Source organism: Ctenocephalides felis, unplaced genomic scaffold (assembly GCF_003426905.1).
Source record: "Ctenocephalides felis isolate EL2017-DRISC unplaced genomic scaffold, ASM342690v1 CF-g0.4_SCAFFOLD_03571, whole genome shotgun sequence".
NCBI lineage: Eukaryota > Metazoa > Arthropoda > Insecta > Siphonaptera > Pulicidae > Ctenocephalides > Ctenocephalides felis.
In genome coordinates, this window is record NW_020539725.1 from 58,071,566 (window position 1) to 58,081,554 (window position 9,989).

The 9,989-nt window shown below is 30.3% G+C and overlaps 1 protein-coding gene across 1 annotated transcript; it reads left to right on the plus strand.

Moving 5' to 3' along the window:
- Window positions 1–3,943: 3,943 nt before the first annotated feature.
- LOC113386378 lies at window positions 3,944–9,212 on the plus strand. Its single transcript, XM_026624161.1, has 3 exons — window positions 3,944–4,191; window positions 6,431–6,640; window positions 7,451–9,212. Exons 1-3 carry the CDS (start codon window positions 3,944–3,946, stop codon window positions 9,210–9,212), a joined length of 2,220 nt encoding a protein of 739 aa, XP_026479946.1.
- Window positions 9,213–9,989: the final 777 nt, after the last annotated feature.

A 9,989-nucleotide genomic window follows, 5' to 3' on the forward strand; every position in this document is an offset into this window, starting at 1 on the left:
ATATCCTCGTAATATATCACTGAGAGAGAGCATGGAGATAAAGCAACGGGAAAAAATTTTTCATAATTAACGAACGCATTTTCTCCGTTACGCAACACTTCGTTATAGACGAAGAGCTAGGAAATAGACTGATTGGATAAAGCTGTTTGTGAAAATATATTTTCACAAATTTTCTTTGAAGTGATTTAGATTATATACTTCTGTATTCATAACCATGGAAAATGGAATTTGCAAGTTTAACCCTCTATGATCGCGCAAAACTTTTAGGTCACATTCCTAATTTTTCGATATTTACCAAAGGTTTATGGATGTTATAAGTAAAACTAGGTCGATTGTGATTAGCCGTCGTATATGTGAATAAAGGTCTGTCGTTGTATGCGTACCGATAACAACAAGGAAATCGGCATAGATAAATAAACATTTAATGTTACATCGTAGTACAAATCTTGATTTAATGACAAATACCTGGATCAGAAGAATTTTTAACCTGCTTTTTAAAAATAATAAAACAATTTAAACATTTGTGCCGTGTACCAAACGTAAGTTTATTGATATAGAAATTATTTCTATATTATTCGTAGTTTCTATAAATCTTTGAAGTTATTAAAATGGAAAATATTTTTCAGGCGAGACGAATATTACAGCTGTTCAAATAATGAGATTATATCGCCAGCCAAAAAGTAAAAAAAAATATACATGCAGTCAATAAATGTATGTTAATTTTAATTACATAAAGTTCTTCAAACGCAATTACATTATGAGTGAAGTTGCAAAAACAATATTTGTTTAGAGCGTTGTTTACATAATCTACCGTGAGAACAATACTATAGAACTTATTAGTCAGTAATTACATCATTTCTCTAATGAAAGTTCATTTCTAAATGCGAATTACAATGACAAACCGATCATGTCATATTTGAAGAGGGTTAATCTATATATTTTTTTCAAACCAAATTTCTGTTGTGTTTCAACATTTTTGAGTAACAAAAACGATTAGTTTGCATTTATACTAGAAAAAAAATTGTTTGATATTTTCCAAATTTTGAAACCGCTGAACCTGCCTTTCCCTAAACTATTGATGTTTTCAATACCAGCAAAATATTTTTTGAATCATTCTAATGGGCTGAACCAAGTTTTCAATAACTGCTATTTTTGCACTTTTTGCTTCGTTTCTCCAAAACGGCTAGACCTGCCTTTGCTGAAGACTAATCAGGACTACCCATCAATACAAATCGAATGCTTTTTGAATCATGCAAATCGGTTAATCCGTGCTTCCGAAATAATGGACCAATTATTGTATTCGAGCAAACCAATACACACACACATACATAATTTTTTTTATTATGCCAAAATGTTCAAAATGCTTCAAAACGTAAAAATATAAATAATCTTTACGTTCTGCTAATGCAGAGATATAAATCTAACAAAAAACTATGAAAATAGTTCGTAGTTCAAATTTAATATAAAATAAAACCAAAAAAATAGTTCGAAAAACAAACCTTTATGCATTCGCTTGTGAGAGATTAAACAAACAGAGTTAAAAGCATCTGAAGGAGGGTTGCGTGATGAAATTGCAATTGCATTAGCGTTCTCAAAGTAAATTAAAATAGTTTTTGCACAAGATGAAAATTTATTCATATTTCATATCTGACTTAAAATTATTATATCATTTTATAATGGAAATGCGGGTTTCATGATTAGATTTGTCTGTTATTGAAATTATAATAAAATAATCTAACTTGCTATACTTCTGCCTGTGCTAAACTGTTCTATTCTTTTATTATTAAATAGAACCATTTCTGAACATTAGGTCAAAAATTGTAGCAAAATAGTAGAAATAAGTATGTTTCTATTTGAAATAATTACAGTACAATATTTCAATTTAAAAATTTAATTTTACTAAAAACACTTAAAGTTCAAGGATGCAAACTAAATGCAATTAATTTTCTTCAAACCAAATTTTTTGGTGTTTCAAATTTTTTGAGATTTGAAACAAAAATGTGTTGACAAAAAATAAAAATGTTTCAATATTTTTTGGCAAATTTAACGTGTTGCGTTTTGCACTTGGCCATTGATAACGGTCTCACGCAACATATGCGTGCGCAGCAGTGATTGTGTCAAAATATATTTATTTAGCTCTGGAAAAAATCCCAATTTTATTTATTTAAATTTCGTACAAGATGAAGTGGAAAAACTAGATATTAAATTTGATACAAGATGGAATAGAAACACTAGATAATTAAATTCCGTACAAGATGAAATAGAAAAACTAGATATTCGAATTTTGTACAATATGAAATAGAAAAACTATATACCGAAATTTTATACGAAGATGAAATAAAAAAAACTATATATGAAAGTTTTGTAGAAGATTAAATAGAAAAACTATATACCGAAATTTCATACGAAGATGAAAGAAAAAACTATAAGAAGTTTAAAAAAATTAAATTAAAAATGTATTGTTATTTTCTTCATCTACATCATTATCATTTTAAGTTTGACATATATTTTTTATATGTATAAGTATTATTATAATTATTTTTGCATGTATAAATTACTTTTTGTATTTATTAAAGACGTATGATTTTATATTTAGTTTTTTAGTTTCATCTCTATGATAAACCAAATCAATAATAGAATAAATATCTGCAAAGCAAACTATATATAATTTTTATGATTTTTATTATAAATTAAATATTTTCATTTAATTTTTAATGTGTTGTGATAATGATACAGGATTTTTTTGCTTCCACATTTATTGTAAACTAATTTTATTGAAAAGACTTACCAAATAATGAAATAAGAGTGATGATTATACGAACAACATACCTGAAATAGAAAAAAAAAGATTAGAATAATATTAATAAAATTTCCATGCAGTTAATATTAAATGAAGAGGTACTTGTTGTTTTTTATAAGCGACTATATAATGCTCTGAAATGTGTGTGTGCATGCATGTGAGACATTTTTGACATATTGTCAACGTTTTTCCAAGAAAACTGCTGAACCGATTTTGAAAATTTAAAAGTCATTCGATTTAACTGGATATGGCCTAGCGTTCATCATTTTTGTGATACGATCGGCCGAACCGTTTTATTGTAATTAGCAAAAAAGTGTAAAAATTTTTGTCCATGTTTTTGTTCACAATCATGAAACAATTTAAAGAAATCAAAAAAGGAAGAAAAATATTGGTTTGAAATCGCGTTGCTTAGCTTTTGGTAAAGATCTTTCAAGCTGTTGCTTGTTGAATTTTTCTTTGCAATTTTCATAAAATTTGGTTTAACGATAGACTTCTAGTCTGAAATAATATAATAAAATATAATAGGCCTACGGTATGCGGTTGAATTATAAAAATTCATACTAAACTCTACATAGTTGAATTATTCAAATACAAAGTTTCACATTTTACAAAAATAGCTAAATATCTAATGTTATTGATTAAGTAAATTCTGTATACATATTGGTAAGTTCATGCAATTTACCTTAAGGCAAAATGCTACAACTAGCAGGAATTATACATTTTAAGTATTCGAGCAAACTACCATTTAACACATTATAAAAACCACTAATATTCATTTTCAAAGCTCAATCAAAATATACATGAATATCATATGAATAGTGGGTGTCAAAACATAGGGCGTGTGTTTCAATAATTTATGAATCAATCATTCTATAATTTGCTTTGAATTACGCCCATCACACGTATTTACATTTCAGTAAATGCGCATAATATATATTCGAACATAAAGGCATCAAAATAAAATCAAAATACACACCCGTGATTACAATGCAAATGTCACACATTTATTTTATGTCAATATTTCATACTACGTATCACAAAAATTTTGCGGGTGGCGGTTTGAATAAAATTAACAAGAATTAACATTGGGCAAAATTTACCATACAGTTTTTATTATCATTTACCATATTTCTATAATCAGCAATGGGTCACGATCGCCCTATAATCTTAACCGATGTGTGGAGGACTTGCAACAAGCTAAGGGGCGCCCTGTTCCGTATAAAGGGATTCAATTTACGGGCCCGACTCGCCGCCTACGATGCCGAGGCCAAGACTAAGACCGGGGGCGGGCTAATAACGCTCGACAAATTCAAAACGGTGCTCCTGGGACCGGTGAGAAATATAGTCGCTCTGTCCGAACAAGAAGTGGCTGATTTGGCCGAGTATTTTTGGTAAATGAATGAAATTAATGGTAGTCGTGGAAATTAGCGAGGGAGTTAATGTTGTTTGGTTAGCAAGAGCAGAACACGAACACAAGATTATTATAAAACACATCTATCTAAACTATATTGAAAGCTAGTTGGGTATGGCATTGTGCCGTACCGCAATTTAAAATTTATAAAGCTCAAAAAAGAAAACTCGATTTTCGTCCAAAAATTAAAATTGAAAATTTTTACATTTTTTCCGTTTTGAAGGTTTCTGAACATTTTGGCATACCTCAGAAAAAATGGATGTGTGTGTATGTATGAATACAATTTTTCGTCCACGTTTTCGGGCGCACTGATAAACCGATTTAAATGGTTAATAAAACATTCGTTTCTTATTGATAGGGTGATGTGCTAATTAGTTTTTGGTAAAGGCATGTACAGCCCTTTCGGATATAAGGAGCAAAGATTGCAGAAAATAGAAATTGAGTTTTTGAGAGAACGCAGCATCCGATTTGAATGATCTTAAACATTCAATTCGTAATGACGGGGGGAAGTGGTTAGTTTTTTGCAAAGGCAGGTCCTGCCATTTCGGAGATACCGAGCTAAATGTGCAAAAATGGCAGTTTTTGAGAGAACTAAGAATTTGATTTCAATGATTCAAAAAACTTTCTGCTCGTGTTGATGAATCGATTGCTTTTGGGGAAAAATCTTTAATTTTTTTTTTTGTTATTTCCAAAAAAAAAAATTTCTTTAATATTCAAAATATTCAAAATTATTCAAATTTTAATTAATTCTAGCTGAAGTTCTGAAACTCATCTATATACTTCAGATAAATAATTTTAACTGTGCAATTCAGTTTAAATAATTCTTATAAGTATGGAATAGACGATGTCTTTCATTTTAAATTCGATTGACTAAACTTTGCATATTTACTTTTCTGTAAACATAAATAAATTACTGTGTTTATAATAATCTATTTGATAACATTTAATTTTCCTTGAATATTTCATTACGGTTCGGGAAGTTCCAGAAATTTGCCTTAGTGCACGACGTCATACAGTAGTTTTGGAGAATTTTGAGTTTCTTTGAACGCTTTTGAAAACTTCGAAAAAGTTTGAAATATTTGGACATTGAAATGAAATTTTGAAAATACCGATAGTTGAATGCTCTCTTTGAAAAAACCGATAGTTGAATGAAAATTTTACAAAAACTAATATTTTTTTATTTTTTTTTTGAAATTTTTGTAATTTTCTAGAACTTATTGATACTCATTAATATCGATTGATTCAAATTACAAAATATTTATATTTCGACAGCCAAATGGCATTTTTCAAAAAAAAAATCAGAATCTTCGAAACCGCTGGATCTACGTTTGTAAAAACTTAAAAAAATCTTCATTACGTCAATACAAGCCTAATGTTTTTGAATCAATAAAATTGAATGTCCCACATATTCTTCAATGGTTAAACTTTAAAATATCAAAAAACGATTAAAAAAATTTAAACAGATTACGTACTTCCTTGAATTGTTCAGTATTTCATTCCCATCATAAACTGTGTCATAGTCAACAAATGCATAAAGAATATATTTTTCTGTAATAGAAATAAATATTTCTTACATTTGTACATAGCTGTCATTATATTTTATATTGTCTTATGAAAAGTGTCCCATTTTAATTTAAGTCCCGTCCTCTCACAAACTTAATTTTCATGTTATGCACTCTTTGCTCCAAAACGGCTGGACCAACTTTTACCAAAAACTAATCAGCACGTCTCTATATGAATAGGAATCGAATGTTTTTTGAAAATTTCAGTTCGGTTGAGCGGTGTTCCCGAAAACGTCGACAAAAAATTGTTTTCACATATATACACACATACATAATTTTTTTCTGATATATGGCAAAATGTTTAGAAACCTCTGAAACGTGAAGATATGTAAAAGTTTTCATTTTCGATTTTTGGACAATAACAATAACTTACCCTAGTGAAAGTTAATTGTGGTTGCAGTTCCCAATGACTTCAGTATAGTGTTTGGAAATCAATTTTTGGCAAATTTTCTTAGATTATTTAGAATAAAATTCGTCTCTTTATTTTCCATTCCAATGTATTCAATAGTCTTGCATGAGAATTATCAATCAAAAATTTTATTTTTTCAAAAGTTTTACTAAATCATAGTTGTTTTATCATCATCGAAAAGTTAATGTAACTTTGCTTCTGTCTAAGTTTAACATAATTTTTTTACGATGTAATTCAATTCTAAATAGCGTCGCCGATGGCAGAATTCACTATTCGCAAATGTGCGATGTTTTGGAATTGCATGAGTCAGATTTTTCAAAAAACCAAGACTTGGTTTCTGGCTTGGAATGGGAGGACCCTTTGCGAGTCAACCGCATTGCGGATTGTGAACAAAGGCGATTGTGTCAATTAATTGTCAAGATCGCTATGCAAGTCAAACTCAGGGATATCTGTCTTAGGTATAAAAAATATAAAACATCAATTTGATCTAATTTAGTCATATTATTAAAGGATACACCTTCATATTAAAAATACACTGTTGCAATAACTGAAAAAAATATTAGTTTACGTCGGAGTTAATTGGTCTCATTGGACTAACCCGTTTGTTTTCTGAGATTTTGACGAAACTTTATATGACGATACATTTGATAGCGTAAACGAATTCTTTTAAATTTTTGTCCTGTGAGAAGTGGTTTGTCTTTAAATATTATTTAAAATTGGGCTTTACTGTGTACGTACTATAAAAGTGCAATAGGCATTTACTGTAGAAATGTTTAGGTAGTCCTATGGCGTCACCAAAGAATTATCGTGGTCAAATAGATAAATAATTTTGATAAAAAAATCTTCCATACACATATTCTTAAATATTTAACTTAGAAAAATTTCAAATGTTGATTCAAAAAAAAAAAAATAATCGGGTCCGAAATACCCTAATTTGCCTAATATTTCACATATATCCAAATGCGCCATGATAACAAATGAATAAAGGATATATTTCTCTGAAATATAAAGGTCTATTATACGTAGCTGTCATTATATTTTATATTGTCTTATGAAAAAAATCCCACCTCTCTTTATTTTTATTCTTATATTTTATACTTATATATAATTCCTATGAATAATACAAAATGATCCTAAAATGCTTTTCATCAATAATATTACGAATAATTTTTTATTAGTTGCATATGCTTCAATCAAACAACCAGTAGATTAAATCAATGTACTTTACAAAAATTAGCACTTTTATAACTTACAATTTTGCTATTTAGAGCACATTTTCAAGATTACGAAGTAGTAGCTCAAGATTCAGGCGCCACCACTCTAGATCATTTCTCTAGAGTTCTGCACAGGTGTGGTTTAACCTTGTCGGACAATGATCACCTTCTACTTATCAAAAGATTCCAGCGCGACAGATTCACAATAAACCACGTAGCCTTTTGCAAGGCAGTTGACGAAATCGTTTCCTATTTGGATTACACAGGATTAGAACAATTCGGTGATGAACTCAACCACTTATTCCCGATGAAACTGATTAACGCTGAGTTACCTAAAACACAACGTCCAGAAATTGGCAGAGTCAGAGTGGATGATGTCCTAGAAATTCCTCCTGTAGCATTTCATACTATAGTGAATCAACCAAGACAAACTGAAGATTTGATGACTATTATGCGTAGAGTCCAAAGACACGTTTTTTCTAATAGTATACGTTGTTCTCACTTTTTTGACGCTGCTGATCCCTTGCATACTGGTAAGGTTAGTGTTACCAAATTCAGAAGTATTTTGGATATGATTGGTGTATCAGCTCTGCATAGACTTCATTTGAACGAGGACGAAATTGATTGTATTTGCAAATATTATAGGGATCCAAATGATTACCGGTCAGTCTGCTGGCAGACTTTTGATAACGATGTAAGTTTAGGATTTACCGTGAAAGGCTTGGAACGTCTACCTGACCAGGTAATTGAAAGTCCTCCGCGAGAAATTATGGAGATTCCTCAACAAGGTGCTGTGAGTTGGGATGATGTTCCTGAACATAGAAAACTACTTTGCGAAAAAGCTGTTGCTCAGATTCGATCAACAGTTGCTAATCGTGGTTTGGATTTGTACAAGTTATTCAAAGAATATGATCCTGTAAGTACAGGACATGTAGGCAGGGCTTGCATGCGTAGAGTATTGTTAAGTTTTACCCGTATAGATGGATTGTCTTTACGTTGCATTGAAGACAGATACTTAGATGATCGTGGATTCAATTACAGATTATTCCTAACAGAAGGCCAACCGCAAGATATAGTAGAGCCTTTGTATAAGAAGTTCTATGAAGAAATGCGTGAGTTGAATGACACTCCAAGATTGATTGATCAACCCAAAGCCTGCGAAAGAGACTTACCAGTAGTCATCGCTAAAATTAAATCCATGGTTGTTTCCAGACGCATTAGTGTACTAGAATTCATGAAAGAGTATGATAAAACTAGAGAAGGTTGTGTATCTGCATTTAACTTCAGAAGGTGTTTGAATATGAGCGGTTTAGACTTAACAAACACCGAACACGAAACAATAGCCAAAGCTTTTGCAAGTCCTAAAAGACCAGGTTTTATAGACCACGTAAGGTTTGGCGAATGTATTGAACAAGCCTTTGTCCAACTATCATTAGAACGTTCTCCATTGACAGTACCAATACAGTATGTTCCTGCTCCTCATATCGGATGCAGAACTGGTTGTGTCCTTAATCGTGATGAACGACGTTTGGCTAGAAGAGCTTTGGAACTTTTATCAAAGAAACCTGACAGAGTGCTGAATTATGAAAGCGTTTTTGAAGATTTTGATAGTGCCAGATGTGGTACTGTGTCTCAGCATCAATTTATGAGAGCTATGTCATTGAGAGGTTCTTACCATTTGTTGACACCGAAGGAATGGGATGTTGTGATGAAGTGTTTCTATGTGGAGAGAGGTTATAGAAAAGAGGTTGATTATAGGGCTTTCTTGAGGTGTTTGGATGTTACGAATTCGACTTTACCTCAATATCCATTCTAGACTAAAATTATTTATGTAATTGCTAAACATTTTGAATTTTATATTGTGACTCTTTTGATGTTTCATTGTAACAGAATATGTTTATATGAAATCAGTTATTTTTATGTTGCCGTGGTTACCGGTAGACTTTTCTATAATGTAGTCTTTTGCAACTGTGCAATTTTTAAATAAATGCTTACAAAGCAAAACATATTTTAATCATTAAATATAATGATTTTTTTATAGTAAATTTTATAATCATTTTTGTTCAACGTTTCTGTGATGAACTTGTTTTTTGATTCTGAAATTTAATTTTGATATCAATTATTATTCTTGAGTATGGGCTTGTAAATATCATAATTTATGCTTTTTGAAACATCTAAGAAAATTAAAGTAGATTAAGACTTTATACCAAGCAATAGTTAGTATGCTTGTAATCTGACTATATAAATCTTTCAAATTTCGTATGACATCCTGATATCGAGCTGTCGATGTTGCAATTAAACCAGAGACTAAATTTGTCTTCTTATAATCTTTGTCTGGTTAAAATTTTCTAAATTAACGAAAAAAAATTATCTGATTTAATTTTATTTAATCATTATCAAATAGTAAACAATTTTTAAAACTATTAAAATTTTGTGCACTATTTACTCTGGGCAAATTAAATAAACGGAGAAATTATATAACAATATTTCAATGTTCTGATGATTTACCTTTTCTATATTTTTCTTGTCGAATTTCTTCCTCTTTGAAAGCTTTGACCGTTGTTTGTTTTATTTTCTGTGCTGATTATTCACG